The sequence below is a fragment of the Trematomus bernacchii genome, unplaced genomic scaffold (assembly GCF_902827165.1).
Source record: "Trematomus bernacchii unplaced genomic scaffold, fTreBer1.1, whole genome shotgun sequence".
Lineage (NCBI taxonomy): Eukaryota > Metazoa > Chordata > Actinopteri > Perciformes > Nototheniidae > Trematomus > Trematomus bernacchii.
The window spans coordinates 10558937-10581988 of NW_022987582.1; the positions used below are offsets into that span (position 1 = coordinate 10558937).

A 23052-nucleotide genomic window follows, 5' to 3' on the forward strand; every position below is an offset into this window, starting at 1 on the left:
TCTATGATAAGATAAGTTAAGTTAAGGGTAATTTATTTATTTAACACCTTATGAAACACAGAGGTCATTCAAAGGGCTGTGTGTGTGTGTGTGTGTGTGTGTGTGTGTGTGTGTGTGTGTGTGTGTGTGTGTGTGTGTGCGTGTGTGTGTGTGTGTGTGTGTGTGTGTGTGTGTGTGTGTGTGTGTGTGTCAGAGGGGATAGTATCTTCTGCCTCACACTTCATGTTTGCCTGAAGTCATTTTATTCCTTCACTAAAGGTTAGACAAACAAAACTGAACATTCATACATTCATGAATTTTTATAATGAGCTGTGTGTTTTCATTTGTCTAACTGGGATAAGGCCAGACATTTCTTTCTCATTTTTTAGTAATGTACTACTCCTTAACCCCAGCTCTTTGACAATTTACGAGTCAGGTGCTGTTCACTGGACTTGCAAAAGTGTTATGCCTGCAAATGAGAGAAGACTAAATGCCTGTGCTGGTGTAAAAAGTCCTGGTGTTGAGTATACTGCTAACCTGTGATAACGATTTGTGACAGATTAACCACTCGTGATTCTTTCCCCAGGTTTAGAGATTCACTTAAATTTGAATGGAATGTATTGATGGTGCTAATTCTATCTATGTCTGAGTGACTTTTTTAGGACAAAGCGATAACTTGGATACCCATGTACGAAGAATAGAACCAAATGTCCCGGTGTAAGAACACCAAGACAGTCTTTAGTCATATATTTCCTAAAGGGGACACTCATAGGAAAAAAGAAGTTTACAAAGTAGGTTCAAATGTTCTTTTACTTTACTAAGGCTAAAGCAAGCATGCACAAAGTAATACAAGAAGGGATGCATATCAATCAAGTAATAATTAAATAATAGTTCATTTAAAATTGAAACCCTACACCAATTATACTAATTATGTTTCATTACTGAAAGTAGCTAAATTGCTAAATGCAACAATAATCCAGTTAAAAACATTTTAACATCAATGAAAGGATATAAATGTGTAGGAATAAAGCCGACTAACAGCATAATTCGATTGATGTGTAAAAAACAATAATTATTTGTTAATTCTCAGTAGTTTACTGCTATGTTTTTTATTTGCCTGGATGTTATATCTTCTTCTTTGCCCCAGTTGATGGTTAATCCAGGTTGTAGGGCAGAGTGAAGCTCTCACTCTGCAGCTCTTTGCGAATAGGTGAAGTGAATCTGGCCAGTTGCTCTGAGCTGAAATGGTTTTTCCAGTCACCCGGAACACCTAACACACACACACACACACACACACACACACACACACACACACACACACACACACACACACACACACACACACACACACACACACACACACACACACACACACACACACACACACACACACACACACACACACACACACACACACACACACACACACACGCACACACAAATAGTCAGATATGACTGAAAATCTCTCTCCAAATAACTAACCAATTCCAATACTTCAACCAGGTTGACACTTCACACAGTTCAATGCAAACTGAAAAAAAATAGAGGTTATGATGATGGACACACGCCGCCTCACCTTTCCTGAGGAACGGAGATTTCTCAGCGTTCATGTACTGCTTGGGGACCAGGCTGAAGTTGGACATGCGGTTTGTCTTCATCGTCTTGAAGGTGCAATGTTGTGCTATCTTCTGAATAGTGACTTCACTCAGGTTACGGCCCAGGAAATCTGACATCTGCCTGAGAGCTGCTGGGAGGTCCTAAACACGGGGAACATGGACATGTGTTTTCATGTGTGTGGAGCAACGGGAGCTGTTATACTGCACATTCTCTAATGAAGAACTTTTCTACATGATTTTTGCTCGGACTCCATCTAAGTTTTCTTTACACAGGAGACAGGTAGTCAGTTGCTAGCCACAATTGTAATACATTAACATATACATGTCAATACATGTGAATGATTGACAACTGATGGGCAGCAAACATTATTGAAGTTAGCAACTAATGTACTGTAATAATAATAATAATTCCTTATATTTATTATAGCGCTTTTTCCATGACCCAAAGCGCTTTACAGGTACACATTACACATACATACATACATGTAACGGTCATGTACTGTGGACAATACCCACAGGAGCAAATTCAGGTGAAGTGTCTTGCCCAAGGACACAACGGCTTTACAGACGCAGCGGCGGCGGAGGCGGGTTTCGCCCCCTTGATCTGATGATCAATGCACAGCCCACTGCGCCACACCGCCCATCTTCACACCTCAAAGTCATCAAGGCGCTTTACAAGTACACATTAGTATCATACATGTACTGTGGACAATACCCACAGTACAGTATGTTTAGTTAACATACAGTGTCGACCATGGCATGAATAAAGACCAAAGTTTCATCAGTATAGCTTGGCAGCTGTACGTGCTTTTTTATAGGAAGCGCCCTCCCATGGTGAAACCCTGCATTTGAATGAATGGATTCATGGAATCTAGACACAACCGTTCATTCAATTCAATTTAAGTCATTTAATCATCCAATATAAACTTGCCGGCAAACCCCCGGAGGTTAGGATTTAGGAGGCACACAGCTGGGAGCGCTCCATCTATATTTGTATCATGTTTAATAACTACTTAATTACATTACATTACATGTCACTTGTTAGATGCTTTTATCCAAAGCGACTTGCATACTCAATACTGTGGACAATCCCCACAGGAGCAATTTAGGGTGAAGTGTCTTGCCCAGGGACACAATGACATGCTGACTGCAGTGGGGTTTGAACCTGTGACCCCCTGGTCCGAACACCTACACACAACCCACTGCGCCACACACCGCCTTAACTTAACTGACACAGGCACAAATTGAAACACAATATAAGGGAAGGGAAATAATAAAGCAAATAATAAATGGAAAATCACGGTAACTGGTTAAAAATACATAAGATAAAGGTTAAATGGGAGTATAAAAAAGGTGTTTCATGGGGACGAAATGAGCAAATGCGTACATGGAAGGTATTCTGATCTAGTGAAAAAATCTATTTCAAATAATACCATTTTATCGTGCCCAGAGAAAGGATAGCCAATTTCTAACCGCAATCACGATCACAATCACCATCTCACTTCCTCTGGTATTGGATTGTATTTTATTTCTTTTGCATGTGTTTGTAAAAGATTGTCAAACGAAAGGATGGTGTGGAGTGGTTTTGTTTGAGCCGTCAAAGTGCCTTGCGGCTTGTTTTGGACTGCCTTCTGCTGCAATAGTGAATAAGATCACTGCCTTTTGTGAATAAGCTGTCTCCACATGTTTATGTTTTACCTGACACATTTCTTCATATGTGATGAACAGTATCCTGTCTCCCAGCTCGGCACTTCTCCAGCCTTTCACATGGTCGGTCCATTTTCCAAACATCACTGCAGACAACATGGAAAATAGACCTCAGCATAAATACAAAGGTGACTTTTACTTCCTTTCAAAATGTGTTCACATTATAATTCTGAAGCTCTCTTTATTGGGGATGAAACCACTCACCATTGCCATCAAGGAATTTTTCGATGAATTCATCAAAGGTCCCTGGATCATCAAGGAATTCGGCCATCTGATGGAAGTAGTATGAAGAAACTAGGATGTCCTTAGGGTTCCGCATGACATAGATCACCTACAGTATAGCAGAGACATGAGAGACTAATTCAATAACACACTAGATACAATGTGTGTTAGATATTAATTATTGAAGGACAGACAGCATGTTAAAAAACATTTTAATTACAGACAAATACGTGGAAGCTTTCACAGAAACACCACAATATGGAGCTCAATTCATAGATGTTTCCAAAAGAAAATTAAAAAGAAAAGAAAATGCCTCCACACTTTTACCTTGGCTTTGGAGGCGTGGAAGGATGGGGGCATGAGTCGGAAAGGGAAATGTGTGACCATTGCCCGTGGAGCAGTCAACGTATCCGCAATCAGTGCTAATCTTTTCTCCTCCAGCCAGGGGACCCTATCCCAGTTAGGGATGGTGTGGATTGGGGTCAGATCACCTCCATTAAGCAGCAGTGGGAGGATTTCCTGCATCCAGATTGTACCTGCAGAAAATAAAAAATAGTAGAACAGTAAGGCAAGGCAAGGCAAGGCAAGTTTATTTATATAGCACCTTTCAACACAAGGTAATTCAAAGTGCTTTACAAAAATGGAAGACATTTTAAAAATGGCATTTAAAATCAGTCATTAAAAAGAAAAGATAATAAAATAAACATTAAAAGAAAAAATACATGGATAAAAGTTAAAAGTTACAGTGCAGTTTAAGATGTGAATAGTTCAATTAAAAGCAGCGGCAAAAAGAAAAGTCTTCAGCCTGGATTTAAAAGTAGTAAGAGTTGCAGCGGACCTGCAGGTTTCTGGGAGTTTGTTCCAGATATTTGGAGCATAATAACTGAATGCTGCTTCTCCATGTTTAGTTCTGACTCTGGGGACAGAAAGCTGACCAGTCCCTGAAGACCTGAGAGTTCTGGATGGTTCATAATTTAGCAGTAGGTCAGACATGTATTTTGGGCCTAAACCATTCAATGCTTTATAAACCAGCAACAATATTTTGAAATCTATTCTTTGACACACAGGAAGCCAGTGTAAGGACTTCAGAACAGGAGTGATGTGATCCACTTTCTTAGTGTTAGTGAGGACTCGAGCAGCGGCGTTCTGAATTAGCTGCAGCTTTCTAATAGATTTTTTAGTGAGGCCTGTAAAGACACCATTGCAGTAGTCGAGTCTACTGAAGATAAAAGCATGGACAAGTTTTTCCAAATCCTGCTGTGACATTAGTCCTTTAATCCTAGATATGTTCTTTAGGTGATAGTAGGCTGATTTAGTAACTGTTTTAATGTGACTGTTGAAACTCAGGTCAGAGTCCATGACTACACCTAGATTTCTGGCTTTATCTGTTGTTTTGAACATTGCAGACTGAAGCTCAGCGCTAACTTTTATACGTTCTGCCTTGGCTCCAAAAACCATTACCTCAGTTTTATCTTTGTTTAATTGGAGAAAGTTTTGACACATCCAGTCATTGATTTGTTCAATGCACTTACTCAGTGTTTGAATTGGAGCATAATCTCCTGGTGAAATTGTTACGTAAATTTGTGTGTCATCCGCATAGCTATGGTAACTTATTTTGTTGTTTTTCATTATCTGAGCCAGTGGTAGCATGTAGATGTTAAAGAGAAGAGGCCCCAAGATGGAGCCTTGAGGTACCCCACATGTCATATTTGTCAACTCAGATGTGTATTTACCTATAGAAACAAAGTTTTTTCTGTCCTTTAAGTAGGACTCAAACCAATTTAGAACTGTTGCCGAAAGTCCCACCCAGTTTTCTAGTCGGTCTAGTAATATGTTGTGGTCAACAGTGTCAAACGCAGCACTGAGATCTAATAATACTAACACTGAAGTTCTGCCACTGTCTGTGTTTAAGTGGATGTCATTGAAGACCTTTACAAGAGCAGTCTCAGTGCTGTGGTTTGGACGAAATCCTGACTGGAACACATCCAAACAGTTATTTAAATGCAAGAAGTTACTCAACTGTTGAAATACAACTTTTTCAATGATTTTACCTAGAAATGGCAGGTTTGATATTGGCCTGTAATTGTTCATTACTGAGGCATCTAGATTATTCTTTTTTAAGAGCGGTTTAATGACTGCAGTTTTCAGGGCCTCTGGAAAAATACCTGAGTGAAGAGATGTGTTTACTATATGAAGTAGATCTGAGGCCATGCAAGGAAAAACATCTTTGAAAAATCCTGTTGGAATAATATCAAGGCAGCAGGAGGAGGATTTCAGAAGTTGAATAATGTCCTCTAAGTTTTTACCATTAATCTGATGGAATTGTGTCATGGTGTTTGAATTGATATTAGGTGGACATAGGGACAAAACATTTGCTGTACCTGATGTAGAGGCACTGACTGCTTGTCTAATTTTCTGAATTTTGTCAGTGAAGAAGGAGGCAAAATCATTGCACGCCCTGGTGGATAGAAATTCAGAGGCTACTGACACTGGGGGGTTAGTTAGTCTGTCGACAGTAGCAAACAAGGCACGTGCGTTGTTTTTGTTTTTGGTAATGATGTCAGAGAAGAAAGACTGTCGTGCGTTTTTCAATTCCAAATTATAAAGGCTAAGTCTCTCTTTATAGATTTCAAAGTGAACCTGGAGATTTGTTTTTCGCCACCTACGTTCAGCTTTTCGACACTCTCTTTTTTCTGTTCTCACGGTCATGGCCTTTCTCCATGGAGATATTTTCTTGCTAATCACTTCCTTTACCTTAGTTGGAGCAATGGTATCTATAACATTTTTAATTTTTGAATTAAAATGATCTACTAGCTCATTTACTGAGATGTTAGCAGGGGCAAGTGTGGATGAAAAATTATGAGTAAACATTTCCCTAGTATTTTCTGTTAAATATCGCTTTGTGGTTACCTCTTTCTGAACATTTTTGTGAACAGAAATAGAGCTCTCAAAGAAAACACAGGAATGATCAGAGAGTGCAACATCAGTCACTACAACCTTTGAGATATTCAGACCCTTTGAGATAATTAAGTCCAGAGTGTGCCCCTTATTGTGCGTGGGCTCCGCCACATGCTGAGTCAGTCCATAGTTATCAAGAACACAAAACAGTTCTTTAGCCCCTCTGTCCTGGGGGTTGTCAACATGGATGTTAAAATCACCAACAATGACTAAACGGTCAAAGTCAATACACACTATAGACAGCAGTTCAGTAAAATCATCAAAAAAGCTTGCACAGTATTTGGGTGGTCTATAGATATTTAGGAACAGAGCTCGAGAGGAGCATTTCAGCTGAAGGGCCACATATTCAAAAGAAGCAAAGTCCCCATAAGATGTCTTCCTGCATTGAATGGAATCATTGAACAAAATAGCAACTCCACCCCCTTTCTTATGCATTCTTTCCTGACTCATAAAACTAAAGTTGGGAGGGGTTGATTCGATAAGAACAGCTGCACTGTTATTTTGTTCAATCCAAGTTTCCGTTAAAAACATAAAATCGAGATTGTGCTCAGTGATAAAATCATTGATTAAAAATGTTTTTCCTGCCAAAGACCTGACATTTAATAAAGCTAGTTTAAGTTTGTTAAATACACTATCAGTAAAAAATGTTGTGACAAGCTGTGGCTGACATGGAATCACTGCTAAATTTGATAACCTCACACAAACGTTTGAGCACTTCCTGTTTCTAAGCTGATTTACCGCTCTTAATCTATTACCTATCAACACAGATATCGGCAAAGCTACTGGCAGGCAGGGCCCCGGCATGTGCTGGAAAGAGTTGAGAGTGCCATATGCCCTTGAGCCTGGACCCAGCACATATCAGTAAAAGTTTGTTGCGTTTTGTACACACACATCCTTATCAGGCTTCGGAGACTGCAGATGCCTTCTTGAAGGGATGGGAGGTGGTTGACGTAGGCACGGTGATGAAGACGGGGGAGATGGTGCGCGTCTCTGCTTCTGTGATTTTGGTGGGCGTTGTGGAAGGGCGGGGGTAAAGGAGATGCTGCCAGGGGGGGGAGGTGGTTGACGTAGGCTTGTCTTCGGTGATTTTGGTGGGCGTTGAGGGGCGGGGGTAAAGGACATGCTGCCAACCCTGCATCTCGCCTTCATGCAGTCATCGAACTCCAGGGGGGAGGGCGAGGGTGAAAGGGTGAGCGGAGAGTAGAGAGAGCTGGGGGATGAATGAAGAGTATCCTCAAAGGCGTTGACAGGGGGGGTGACGGGCAGTGGAGACTCCTCCATTTGTGTCATAGGTCTCCCATAATCAGAACATTCCTCAGGCGGGTGCAGTGATACTTCTTCAGGGTTTTCTGCGCAATGTGTTGTGACTTTCTCCTGTTTTGATTCCTCTTGCCGCTTGTCCTTGGCAGAGGGAACAGATTGCTGACGCAGGCAGTTGAATATGTTAGAGATAAACAATTTCACTCCTGACTTGTTCAGGCAAACTCCATCTGCCTTAAAAAGATGTCTGCGATCCCAGAAAAAGTTAAAATTGTCAATAAAATGGACAGAATGGTCAGTGCAGGCAGCTGAAAGCCACATGTTCAATGCAAACAGTCTGCTGAATCTCTCCACTCCTCTTCTGACTGGCGGTAGAGGGCCACTGATGAACACCTCCGCATTTAGAGAGCTGACAGTTTCCAACAGACATTTAAAGTCTTCTTTCAGCGCTTCTGACTGTTGTTTCACAACATCATTTGTTCCAATATGTAGTACCACATTCTTCACAGTCGGATGTTCAGCCCCAATATGCAGGATCTTCTCAGCCAAGTCTGAGACCATATCCTTGGGAAAACAGAGTACTTTGGTGTTGTTCTTACTACACAGACCTTTTACATCTCTTACAGCAGAGTCACCCACAATCAGAGTTTCAAGCCCAGTCGTTAGCTTTCCCTCTAGCCTTTTACTTTTGGAGTAGCTATTGGTCCTTACCCTGCTGTGTGAAGAGGACAGGTTATCCAGGTCATCAGAAAGAGATCTCCGGTTCTCGGTCAGCGGAGCGTATCTGTTCTGGATTGGCACACTTGGTGGTTTAGGAGGATTGTTTGTAGTTCTCCCTTTAGCAGCTGTCCACGGCTGTTTCCTAGTATGAATAGGGGTTGAAGAGGCACTCTTCCTGGGTGATAACAATGCAGGCCAGCCGGTCGCATCACAGATTTCAGAGCGCTGGGCTCTGCCTGTTATTCGTCCTCCCAAATCCCATGGAAATGATTTACTCTTAGGCTTTGCACCCAGAGAGTTCCAGGGAGGACTACCACTTGTAGATTTATTACCCAGTACACAGCCCTCCTGTTCCTTGGAAACCTTGTAGCTGCTAACTAGCTGTGAGTTAGCATACCCTTTTCCATTATCTTGCAACACTGGTAAAGTGGTGTTATTCCCACAACATAGTCCATTCACTTCCACGTTAACTTCCAACCGTTGCATTTTCATTTCCAACACAGCCATCTTCTGTTGAAGTTTGTGGAAGTCATCTGTAGAGAACGGAGGCATTTTGCTACCAACTAGCCTAAGCTAAATAGCATGCAGTAGCCTACCAGGCTTTAGCTGTTGCTAGGCCACGCTACTGTAAGACTGAGGTCGTCGTAAAAATGTTGAAATATGGCTGAAACCCTCCGTCTATTTACGATGAATAACTGTCCCAGTGATAAGTTAATGTCCAGGAGCCGCTGCTCGAAGTTTTCAGAGAATAAGAATAGGAAAATCAGCATAAAAAGTAAGCAGAGGCAAGAGCAAGCAGAAAAGCGTCTGCACTGTAAGAAAGATAAGCCAACAATCTTTTAACAACTATCTAATATAATTTACACAGTGCCTGTAAACCGGAGGAGAATGCTGGCATTTCTCCTCCTACTTGAAAGACTACGGAGGGATAGGGTCTGCAAAATTAGTTTATTTTGGGGATTGACTGGATGCTCTGAGCGGTCCACTTCCTGCCCGGCGCTATGCAACGCCTCGCGTCGAAAATAGACTTGCATCCTATTTTCAGCGGAGCCCAGCGCCGAGACGCTTCTGGGACGCCTCTGAGCCGTAACGCGGTGCGTCTGGTGGAATAGCACCCATTGACTAGAGTGGTTGCGATCTTTGCGAACGCCGCGACGCAGACGTACCCGGTGGAATCGAGGGGTTGCAGTGACGCGTCCTAAAACCCGGAAGTAAGCTGCGCATGGGTTCCCTCGACAAAAAAGCAATGGGATTTATCTATCGATCATAAATCTATCGATTAGATTTATGATTCGAAAATGATAAAAGTAGGGTAGACATGTGGATATTATCCGGCTGAACAAAATGTACATTTATCTAACAGGTTCGTTTTCCACAGACCTTATTTCGAGCTATTTTCCAAAATCCTATGGAGAAATCCCATTGCTATTTTGTCGAGGGAACGTTCTTATTATACATCCATGGAGGGAACCCATGCGCAGCTTACTTCCGAGTTTTAGGACGCGTCACTGCACCACTCTATGCCGAGGGTAGTGCACTCTCAATAGGCGCTTTCACACCGGAGTACTTTTCCCCGTACTTTTCCCGTTCCAATAGTTCCTGGGATTTTGCGTTCACACCTAAAAGAGAACTTAGTTCATGAGAACTTTTACCCCCTTTTCAGTCCCTGCTAGAGAGGTGGTACTTTGCTGGGGAGAAAAAAGTTCCAATTTCTGATTGGCTGGGCGGATTGAAAACCACGCCCCGTAAAACTCGGAAAAGTTTTGTGAAGCCGCCATTGTATTTGCTGGCATTAGCATTAGCATTAGCCCCGCGCACCAACGGAGAGAGAATAACTTATGGCAACACAACAAATAACATGGGAGCGGTGGAGATGAGGAGGTGTCGGCATTCTGGCGATTTACTCGGAAGGCTTCAGTAGAAGCTGCTGGGAGTCCCAGCAGCTTCTACTGAAGCCAGTCCCCAACTCCGGGGACTTCGGGTGGCAGTATACGCCGTGAAGTTGGCTAGTTGCAAAGTACGTTTTTTAACTTATATTTCGAAATTATAATCATATTATGTGTGTAGTTGGATGTTGTCAAGCTTAACATGTCCACTCTGTCATAGTGAAATGTCAATTAATATAAAAACCTTTCAGAAATTCGAAATATATTTGTTAAACAGTACACAGTCACCTTGAATCATGTTGCTAACTGAAGGTCCACCATGTGCTCATTAAATGCTAATATTAGCCAAAAATGTCCACCCTGTCATTGTCCACCCTGTCAGCAAACCTTCCATAAATAATATAAAATGTACATTTTCAGAAAGCTATAGTCCCTTTCTCAACAATATATTTCAGTTAATGGAAAAAAATGTTGGATAATAATGAAATTATGGCAAACTATTTGTACCATTGTCCACCCTGTCAGCAAGCCTTCCCATGACAGGGTGGACATGGTACAAATAGTTTGCCATCATTTCATTATTATCCAAATACTTTTTCCATTAACTGAAATATATTGTTGAGAAAGGGACTATAGCTTTCTGAAAATGTACATTTTATAATCACTATGTAATTACAATGTATTTACTCTTTGAATTTTGTCCATGACGTGGGTGGATACATTTTGCTGTTTGCATGTACTTGCAGTTAATTTATAAAAAGTGTGGGAGCTTGACCAACTTCCATTTCTAACAGCATAACGTCTATTTAACCCTCCTATTGTCTTCGTTTTCCCCCCCTTACTTTGGTGTTCGCGGTCAAATTTGACCGGTCCTGTTTTAACTGCTATTACATTAACACAAAAACCATTAATCATCACACATTATACACATTTTATTATGTATATAGTTAGATTCCACCTTCATGATTATGGATCTGTGAGTGAATTGTTTTCTAACATGACCCTTTTATTTATATTAGGTCTTAAAGTTTTTGCATAAATTGGGGCGTGGTCACATTGAGTGACAGCTCTGTCAAGTGACTGCTGCTGTTAGCTTCTTGTCTCTCTGCTAGCTGCTCCGTCCGTGAAGCTACAGGGACTCTGCCTGCCCAGTTCATCCAGGGAACACAACTTGACCCCGGCCGTGTTTGTTTGTTCTTCATGCTTATATATCGGACTATTGTGACTCGCTCTGCGGTTAAAACAGACGGTGCATGAATGCCGTTTTGCGGTAAGTGAAATTCGAGTACTTATGTGTTTATGATTTTAATCAGCTACGTAATGAATGTTAAGGCTTGGGTTATCGTGTAAGCGAGTGGTAGCTACATCGGTGCTAACGATGCTAATCGTAGCCTCCAAGTTAACTTAAAACCATAGACCGTATATATAAAGGTTAAAACTAAATAGACAAGTGTTAAGCGTTAAGTGGGATAATACTGGAGAACAAAAGGCTTCTGTTTGAGGTTGATAAAATAAGGTCATCCTTGTAACTTAGAGAGATATTTTATTATGTAGGTAGGAACTGTATGCATGCTAAGGTTAATTTAAATTGGCTATGCTCGAGTATGTAGACAAGCTAACGTCGAAGTAGTGTATGTGAAATCAACCTCACAATAAGATGTGTGTATATTACAATTATTAATGTCATATTTCAAGATGATTACTTAGATATTACAATATGGTTGGTTGAGCTGGAGTTCATTATTGAGCTTACACGTTAACATCACAGTCATCTGAAGAACGAACCCAAACCTTGTTGTTTTTATTAATTGCATTACCAAATTGGTATCAAATAAACAGTAAGCATTGGTAACACAACTTCCAAAGTTACAGTAAAATAAAAAGGACCCTGACTCGGACAATACACAATCCAACATGTTCAACAGAAGATAATAAGTTATATTGTTTGTACACATGGTTCTTTACATATATATCTGTTTGTTTAAATTGTGAAGGTGATGCAGACAGGCTGGACCAGAGAGTGAGAGACAGAACTGGACTCCTCACAGCAGTGAACTTCAGCACAGGTACAAATACTCTTTTTTCATACTGTACAAAGAATCAAGAAAGATATTGGTTTAAATAAATGAAGTATTGACTTTAATACACTGATATACATTCCATTAAACAATACTAAATACTAGATCACCTACACATCAGTGAAGTTGAGGGGTTTTTCCATGCAAAGGGTTACATTTAGATGTTAACAAGCAATATGACTGTCAGCTTTCTAATTTAAGGTATTGAAGGCAAAGATATTTAACGCATAGTGACAACTGCTATTTATCTCTCAATATTGTCTGTGAAAACGTGGTAAAAGTTATTCTTTCAGTGAGACAACAGAGCAAGCTTCTACAGTTGCACTAAGTTTTGATAACAGTTAAATATTATTTTGATAATAAAATACATTTCAATGTTGATGAATTTCATACTGTTCATTCATAATCTGATTGTCTTTGTAGCTCACTGTTGGAATAAAATAAAACATTACAATTACAAAATAATTATATCTACAGCCCCTAAACACACAAACACACCTCTTTCATAAATAACACACTTGTTCTGCAATAATATGTTTTATGTTTCCTGTAATTTTTGTTAGGAAAGGACATGCCTGAAAGACACGACTCAGCATCTCCTCTTTCTCCGAGGGTCAAGAAAAACATCCAATAGGAAAATTAAAAGCTGATGTTATGAGATGTTAAGACCAGTACAGGACATTCACTAAGAAACTATTTTTATTGTGAAAACACAGTCAGCTGATCGAATGCACCTATTTCCACATCTACACTCCATCAGCTGATTATTTCTATTTGCCTCACTTTATGAGCTTCACAACATGTACCTTGTACCGCAGAGTTTGCAACGCAAATAAATGGGGCCAATCTTCAGTCGGATGTGAATGTGTAATCTAACATTTTCAGTAAGAATAATGGACAAAAGGAGTGCAAATACAAATTCAATTTATTGAAATGTGAACCAAAAGTTAATCAAACATGTTTTAAATAAAAAGCACATATGGACAGAAGGTGTAAACCTATTAAATGTATAAGTAAACACATTTAGTCAAATAAAGTGACAGACAAGGCCTGTGCAGGTGGTATCAGCTATGCATGGGCTCCTCCATCAGGCCTGGTCCTCCTCACAGAGGAAAGACCCTCAGTCCTCTCCGGCCAAACCAACAGACTGGACGTCCATCACACGGAGGTTTCTCCCTGAAGTCTCTGCAGCTCTCTGGACACCACGCGGTCTCAATCCGTCCACACTGAATATGAGAGGGGAAAAATGAAAATAATAAATGCTTTAGACAATAAGAAATATAAAAGTGAACCGTTGAGTTGCTCAGTTTTTTTAATAATATCTCAGGTTAAGAGGCACCTTCAAATAAAGATTGGTCTTTAAATACATTTTGTCTTTTGAATTGTTTGTCTAAAGTCAAGGACCTAGAACTGGTACTTATAGTTTTAATGATACAGTCTGGTTATAATGCTGTTTGGAGGAGGCCTCACAGGTAAGAGCACTAACTAGCTATCATCACATGCACCTTAGCTTAACTTAAATGTATTAAACGTATAATTAAGTGATGGCAAAATATAAATAACTAATGTCATGCAAACATATTAATATTTGCTTGATTCCAGTGTTGCATTTAGCACATTGCATACAAACGTTAAGGGATTTTAAGATTCTGAAGTATTATGCTAAAAACTCAACTTAGATTATTATTTATAGTTTTGCTGAATAGTCTCATGTCCGCTTACCTTAGAAACGTACAATGCGACGGCAGTGTGCAGATGGGGAGCATGTTAGCTTAGCTTGGTAGCTTGAGCTAGCTCTGGAACTTCCAGCCCGGAGGCAGGAGGTCCCGCCTTGATGACACCCCATAATACGTTTAGATGCGTTGATGGCTGCATCGTTACCAAACCTGTGAAGTTTTGGGCTGTTTGGAACATTCTGTGTGAGAGAGAGAGAGAGAGTGTGTGTGTGTCAGAGAGAGAGAGAGAGAGAGAGAGAGAGAGAGAGAGAGAGAGAGAGAGAGAGAGAGAGACTGTGTGTGAGAGAGAGAGAGAGTGTGTGTGTCTGTGAGTATGAAATGAACAGTTAGAACTGACTGCTGTCAGTTGGAGTGATGACATCATCGTGTTCCATTACACAGGTGTTTATAGTTGAGCTAACGAGCTCTGTAGAGATCAAAGGTTTGCATTGTTCTGAATGAGAGATAAACCTCTTACATGTGAACGTTTTGTGGAAGAACCATAACAGATATCTGTGAAATTTCAAAACGTGAAGCATGTCAAGGAAGTTGAGTATCTGAAGTGTAATTTGTGTGTACTTTCGGGTTAATAATGTGGCCTTTTTGGCAGTTTAACTAAAGGTGTGCGGCTGCTGCTGTGAGGAAATATCAGCCTGAAATTACAATGGGTTTTAATGGAGACATGTTGAAAGTTTTTGTCACTTCATGCCCTCAAGAGGCATTTTGTTTAATTATTTTTTGCTTCATTATTTGTCATTTTTCAAGCTACGAGAGGTTATCCTACGTTTGTCATGAACAATTATGTCTCAGGAATGTAGGGTTTGGGAATTATGGAAGTTTTAAAAAAGAATATGAAGGCAAATTTCAAGATTTCCTACCCTCTAGCTGTGACATCACGCACTCTAAAAGTAAGAATCAGATTTAAAAGTTGTGTTACATGAATAATGTCAGAAAGATGTGTAACATTTTAAAGTTGGAATGAGGTTTCTGAGTGAAAGTATGAATGAACAGTTAGCAGTTGAAGTCGCATGAAGATTGTTCAAGTCTGAAGATTTTCTCCATTGACTTCAATGGTTAAAAATGTGATGAATTATGGGATGTATCTCTGGAATTATGAAAGTTATGAATAATCCAAATGATAGCCATCGATTCCCGACCGAGCTGAACGTTTTGATGTTTGAACGGAGTTTCTGCGATGTTGAATGCAGGAGGAGAAGAGGTGCAAAATTCCGGCGGAATAATAATAATTTTGTCCGTAGAATAATATCTAGTTGGAATGCTGTATCAGCATTCCCACTAAATGAATATGAAGTTTAATGGAAAATCTCAGATTTTTTTGGGGAAATGGGGAAGTCTCAAATGCACCGTATGGTGATATTGACTCACCTGCCTGTTTCTATGGCCAGGCTGTGAGCACTCAGTCTGTACTTTGTCAACATCTTCCTGTGTTTAACATCACTCTCTGTGGTCAGGTAGGCTTCCAGTGTACTGTCTTTTTAGGGCCAGATAGCATTGCATTTTACTTTGTGTTTGGGATTTAGTGTTCCAATAAGTGAGGTAGTTTTTTGTGTGTTTTGTTATAATTTGGTTGACTCTAATAGTTGTGGGCTCAGACTGGTCCTGAGGCAGATCACAGTTTGAACCGGTTTGTGAACAGAGTGTCAGGAGTCAGGACCAGCTGAGAGAGGTGACTCTTTTCCTTTTTCATCTCTTGATACTGCAGGGCTTTGTGGTGGTAGGAGTGGGGGTCACTTTCTTTTAGATGTAGACAATATTTAATTGACGTTTCTGGATTTTTATTAATAATGGAAATGTGCCTCATCATCTAACTTTGCGTGGGGACTCAAGTTGGCCAGGGACGGCCCTGATGGCAAGGCAACTGCTGTTAAGGAATATATTTTCCATGCCAGAATGAGCTATCCATCAGCAGAGAAGATTTCAACCCCTACAAATTAATATTTAGGAGAGAAAACTTTGGAATATGACAACCTTAAGCATAGGCGGCGCGTGAGGCTCAGGTTTGGGAAGGCTAAATAACTTTTTTTACCTGACGCTGCCCGCCTCCGGCGTCTATAGAAAAGAGATCAACTCAGTGAAAGCACCGCCTGCTGACCAATCAGAGCTCAGTGTGCAGAGTTTAAATCTATCAAGTCATATTACAGGATAAAGGAAATACAGTTTAAACTTCCGTATGCAGTGCAGAGAAGACACGGACGTGTCGCACTTATCATTCATATCACATCATCAATCAGATCATCGATCATATAATATCATAATATATCATATATTTCCTTATCTGAGTCAGCTTCTTGAGCCGTATCTGGCCGTGCAACACTTACATTGTCACATACTGTATGCAGAAGTATTATTTTAAGCAACACATTAGGTTGACGAAACACTCAACTCAAATGTAATTAAAGTCAGATCCACTCGTGTCTTAGATGGGGCAGTGATATCATAAAAACTGTTGTACGCTTTCAAACACTCGGTAGTTTATTTATTTTTTAACCAGTTGTTCTATATTCACCTTGCAGGTGCAGCTATGTGGCTTGTATCCTGGATTATATGTTTAAGTCATGGATGTTTAAAGTTCATATTTGTCTAATATTAGTTTACTTTTCATTAATGAAGTATGACGCTGCGCTGTCAGTACACTTGTCCCGGTTTGTGATTGGTCAAATGTTGCTAACCCCGCCCTTTTCACGTGAACGCGCTCTCAGCTGGAGAGAGAAACCCTGGCTTGATTTACCGAGTTGATAACCAGCTTCGTAGGACCGCTTAGCGAGATCTCGTTTGTTAGGGTTAGTTAAGATAACTCAAACATATCCAGGGTATGTTGAACTGGCTTCGTAGTACAGGGCACAGATGGCTGCATAGCAGCGCTAATGTCAAAGACACAAACATTATACATTATATTTTAATTTTACCAGGATGCAGTGACAAAAATATGAAGTCTTTAGAGTTAATTATCTACCAACTTGACACACTGTTCGTGTGATATTTGAATGTTCCTCTTGGCAGGTCAGGTCACATTTTTTAAGTAACCTTCCAAACTCTGTGGGCAAAGTATTTGCAACCCTATCTGCTTCATGATTGGCTATTTGCAAGAGGATGCTATCCACCACAGTTTTGTGCTGCTCTTTGTTGTCAAGGCTTGTGTCCCCTGTAATAACTATTGCGCAATGGATAGAGTCAGTGGTCTGTAATGTGTTGGAACAGCTCCAACAGCTCTGCTCTTTTTTCTCCAACATAGCTCTTTCTAACCTGGAGGCAAAGTTCCATTTTGCTGGAGGAACACGTAGGCAGACGAAAAGATTCTTAAATAAAAGCCTGCAAACTGTTCATCCAGACAGCATTGAGCTACTTTATTAGATCTGCATTAATTGATTCATTTAAATATTTGTATTGCATCTCGGATATGACACATTTTTGGGTACATCACATAAATGAAAGATATAAAATGGAAAAAAGCATCATTTTGTGAGTTTTTTTCATGATAAATTCATTTTTTTCATGATAAATTCATTTTTTTATACATATATATATACATATATATACATATATATATATATATACATATATATACACATACATATATATATGTATGCAAGTATTGCTAATGGCATTGTTTTTACGTTTTTAACATAGTCCTTAGCCTACCTAGAAATAATTCCACCAGCCGCCACTGTTTAGCAAGTGTGCAGAGCAATGTTGATTTAAAATAGCAATTTGAAGGCTTGATATGTGTAAAAAGATCTTGTGTATTACCCCCTCGAACCTCCACACAGAGCCCCCCCACATATCAAATCCCAATTTAACCCCTGCTATTAACCCTTGTTGAGAGAGAGCTTTTCAGTGGTTGTGGGCACATGTCAGTCATAACCAATAATATTAATCCACTGGGTCTTTACTTTGTTTGATGATGGGAGCAATGAAGGCTTTTCTGTTGATTCCTGCATATGAAGCGTTACCAGGCCGTGGCGTGGAAATAACAATGGCAAACAGAATTAAAGCTGCAAGCAGCGTTGAGCGGGTCTTCGACGCTCCGCAGGCTGTTGTCCGCACGTCGACGTGTCACGTAGGTGTCTCGAGGACTCGGCCGTTGGCAAACGTGGGAAGTTTCAGGCCGATTGGACAATGTATTTAGGAGTTACAGCAGTATCATAAACATTGTGTTTGATGGCGAGTGATCTGTCGCCATGGCAACGGAATTTGATGACACCCCATAATACGCCTAGATGTGTTGAGGGCTGCGCCCACGTGACTGGGCTCACGCGGCCTATCAGCCGTCATGATTTCCGAACCTTTTCTGCGCTTTTGCCGGTCGTTTTCCCTGTTTTGGGTGTGTTTTACAGGTTTATCTCAATAGGGTCTTCGCCGACCTAGGTCTCAGACCCTAACAACAAGAACAACAAGTATTCTGATGGCAGGGATTGTCAGTTGGCTTGAGTCAGTGGCACATAAACCCCATATCTGGTTTTAAATTGCTCGTTATTACACTATTTTGGAGAAAAAAATATCTTTACTCATTTGTGAGGATCTCAAGACACAGAGACACATTGCAAAGCCATGGAAAATGTGTATTTTGCATTAAATGTCACATTTAAAGTGGACCTATCATGCTATATTTGAATAATATAGTGTAGGACCATACCTATATAAGGCATATTTATACTTTTTTTTTTTCAAAATACCAAACAGATCATGCATTTTAGCCATGCCTCATTTCGCTCAATTTGAAAAATGTTAGCTCTGTTTTTGCAAGGGTTGATTCTGTGAGCAACAGCACCATCTAGAGGCCTGGCATATGTACTACAGCGTCTCCAGCGCTTTCGAACGGCAATGCCGTGGTTGTCTCCTCCTGATTGGTGGAGTTGGCCCAATAGCCGTAGCGCCACCGTCCTGACGTCAGGACAGTGTTCAAATCTGGATCAGTTTTTATCAGATCCGTTGCAGCCCCTTTTTTAGAGATTTGGGTATGGAGGAAAATAGAGAGGGTTGTGTTTTCTGACACTTGGTGAGTTCCCTGGAACACCGGGGACACATATTCATGTATAAAAGACGTACAAAAGTGCATTTTGCATGATAGGTCCCCTTTAAGTTAAGTTTGTTAATAGTTAATTTATGATTAGGGTTTAGTTGGTCAGTCTATACAGACTTTTTAAAGCAGGGCTGTGCGATTATGGCAAAAATCATAATCACGATTATTTGGGTCAATAATTGATATCACGATTATTAAATACGATTATTCATTGACTTTGAAAAAATCCATTTATTGAACTTTAAAACAAATACAAATAATAATTTGAACAGTATCTTTTTAACTGTCAACTGAAAAACCAATACAAAAATAAATAAAATAAATGATACATTTAAATAAATAATATCAAAATAATAAATACCAATAAACAAGATCAACAACTATTTTGGAGCGCACTTCCCCAAGCTACTAAACATATATAAATATGATAAATACAAATAAATGAGACCAAAATGTATTTGATCAAATATGTTGCAGTGCACTGTCACAACCTAGCAAAGCAAAATAATTGTTTTTTTCGATTATGTTGTTTTCGTAATTGTGGCAGGCCAAAATCGTAATTACGATTAAAATACGATTAATTGCACAGCCCTATTTTAAAGAAACACTATTTGTATTTATAGCACTATTTTATTGCAATGGATTTATCACCAACATGAATACAACCTGAATATACCCTACCATTAGAGACAAGAGTCAATACAGTGACATTTGCAGAAGCTCACCTAACCAAACAACTAGAGCACACAGAGTGTATCTGATCTGGCACTAGATCAGATGTACTCGTTGACTTGACAGACTTTACTGATCAGGTCATGGTATGCGTTTCTCTGAAATCCTCTGTGCGAATTTTTCATAGCTTTTAGGGTATATAAATGATCATAAAAAGCCATTCACATAATGGAAAGGGAAGCACACGTTGTACTATTTTACACATGCCGGTTAACTGACACAACTAAGAAAGTTGCAGAAAACACAACTTCGCAACTCTGCTCCAAGTCCACCAGCAGCAGAGAGAGGAAAAAGGACCCGAAGTGGTGCAAAATAAAATAGTTGTCAGATTGTGTTGAACCCATTAAGTTGATGTAAAGGCTGCAGTGAGCCCAAAACAACACTAACCTGATTTCGGATAAACGGCAGCCATGATGTCATCGTCCCTAAACTTGAATTCCTGTGCAAACTCCAGGCTCTCTAAGGAGTGAGTTTCTCTAGGAAGCAGAAGTCCCTGATACTGCAGAATCAAGCCGTCAGAAGACATGTTAAGAGCGTTGACTAGAAGCTGTTGTCAGCTTTGTTTGCAACTCGCGAGCATAGACTGTATATATAAATGGACGTAGGGTCCGTGACGTCACCCATAGGATTCTGCAGAGTTGCCGAGAAGCCCTTAGTAGGCGGAGTCGGCCACTAACGGCTCGACAGTGGCGTCAGAGTATGGAGCTAATTTCCTGCCATAACTCCACAAACAAACTAAACAGGTTTTACAAATGCCTTATGATTCACTAACAAACACAATGTGGTTTGCAAATACAAAACACCATCTACAAACTAATGCATTTAGTTTTGCAAAGAAAAAACGTATCTATCAAACAAACACATAACATTTTTCTAATAAATCATGTTTCAGAGACAAATTCAGCTTAGGTTTTACAAGTACACAACTTTTTTTTACAAGTGCACAAATTTGTTTTACAACTACAACACTTTGTTTTACAACTACAAAACTTTTTTTTACAAGTGCACAAATTTGTTTTACAACTACAACACTTTGTTTTACAACTACAAAACTTTTTTTTACAAGTACAAAACTTTTTCTTCTCACGGCGGAATATTACTGCCAAAAGTCACGTGACTGGAATATTACTGCCAAAAGTCACGTGACTGAGTCACGTGACTTTTGGCAGTAATATTCCGCCGTGGTTGTCACTACCCGATCCGTTCACCTGCCCGATCGGTACTGCGCATGTGCGAGATGGTCCGCCATATTGGACAACTCTGTACGGCAACCCAACTAGGACACTTGACACAGTGGCTTTTGGCAAAGCACACAAAAAAAAACTCAAAAAACCGAGAGAGATGAGTTATTGTTATTACAACGTGACTTCACTATTATTTAACAACTATTTCTATTGGGTTCTTTTATTTGGGGTTAAGTACATTGTCAGAATAAGTGAGAAATGGATTTAACTTCTGTTAGACAGCTATCATACTGAATAAATATTTATGCAAAAACGTATGGCATAATAATGTATATCTAATTACATTTAAAAATGTATGGCATTAATAATGTATATCTAATTACATTAACTGTGAATGTCTTTCATTTTATTTAAAATGAACAATTACATACAACATTTTCCATAAAAAAGTTGATTCAAGAACAAATCTCTGTTATTAGATCAGTACTTTTCTTATATGACTATTATTGCTAAATTTGAAAGGTCTTTACCAGCTTTGGAATTATATATATATATATATATAGCACCTTCTGCCATCCCATCTCTACTGACAATCATTAACACTTAGATTTTATGATATCGTAAGCATCGTCAGTGATTGACTTGAACACTGAGAATGTATTTATTAACTTCAGACATTTTCATATACAAATGTGATCATACACCAACACACTTTTTAGAGATACACATTTTTCACACACAACGCACAACCATTTACTAAATTAAACCATATCCCATCATAATACGAGCAAATAAAAAGGCACAACAATAAATATATTATGTGTGTGTGTGTGTGTGTGTGTGTGTGTGTGTGTGTGTGTGTGTGTGTGTGGGGGGGGGGGGGTTGTTAAGATCCAGGTCCAATGGGGGCAGAGGGGAGAGGTGGGTTCAGCATCCTACAGGAAATGTAATTTGCATGTAATATTATTTATTAATATGGAATAATTTAACTGGAGTTTGTTATCCTTTAATTTTGCTTGATTAATTATATTGCAGGTTGTGGGTAACAGCCAGTCCATGGTAGCAGCACGGGAACAGCTTATTCCTCTGAACTTGTGTGCTTTCCGTTCAAAAACTGCAGGAACCCTAAACACAGACACAACCCCCTTCCCTTTGTGGTGTATCACAATGCACAATCTCAACTATTGTAAACACGATAATAAGTAGAGCAATCCTTCCTCAAAGTAAATCTTGTCTTCCAGTATTTTTCACGAGTCCAGTATAGTATTTAACTAGACCAAGGTAGCAAGAACTAGTTTATCTTTGTTTTATATATATAATTCCAAAGCTGGTAAAGACCTTTCAAATTTAGCAATAATAGTCATATAAGAAAAGTACTGATCTAATAACAGAGATTTGTTCTTGAATCAACTTTTTTATGGAAAATGTTGTATGTAATTGTTCATTTTAAATAAAATGAAAGACATTCACAGTTAATGTAATTAGATATACATTATTAATGCCATACATTTTTAAATGTAATTAGATATACATTATTATGCCATACGTTTTTGCATAAATATTTATTCAGTATGATAGCTGTCTAACAGAAGTTAAATCCATTTCTCACTTATTCTGACAATGTACTTAACCCCAAATAAAAGAACCCAATAGAAATAGTTGTTAAATAATAGTGAAGTCACGTTGTAATAACAATAACTCATCTCTCTCGGTTTTTTGAGTTTTTTTTTTGTGTGCTTTGCCAAAAGCCACTGTGTCAAGTGTCCTAGTTGGGTTGCCGTACGGAATTGTCCAATATGGCGGACCATCTCGCACATGCGCAGTACCGATCGGGCAGGTGAACGGATCGGGTAGTGACCATTATACATCCATGGTAGTGACAGTGGTTGTGCTCATACACACTCACACATGCTCACTCACACATGCTCCACAGCAGCAGGGGCCACTACTGAGT

General features: G+C 39.5%; 1 protein-coding gene across 1 annotated transcript; it reads right to left on the reverse strand.

The window, feature by feature from the left end:
- Positions 1–219: 219 nt before the first annotated feature.
- sult2st3 (sulfotransferase family 2, cytosolic sulfotransferase 3) lies at positions 220–20545 on the reverse strand. The gene is made up of 6 exons (XM_034128140.1): positions 20302–20545; positions 3852–4060; positions 3507–3633; positions 3294–3388; positions 1556–1736; positions 220–1249 (listed from the first exon to the last, which is right to left on the reverse strand). The coding sequence occupies exons 1-6, from the start codon at positions 20438–20440 to the stop codon at positions 1134–1136; spliced, it is 867 nt and encodes a 288-aa protein (XP_033984031.1). The 5' UTR covers positions 20441–20545; the 3' UTR covers positions 220–1133.
- Between the last annotated feature and the right edge of the window lie 2507 nt (positions 20546–23052).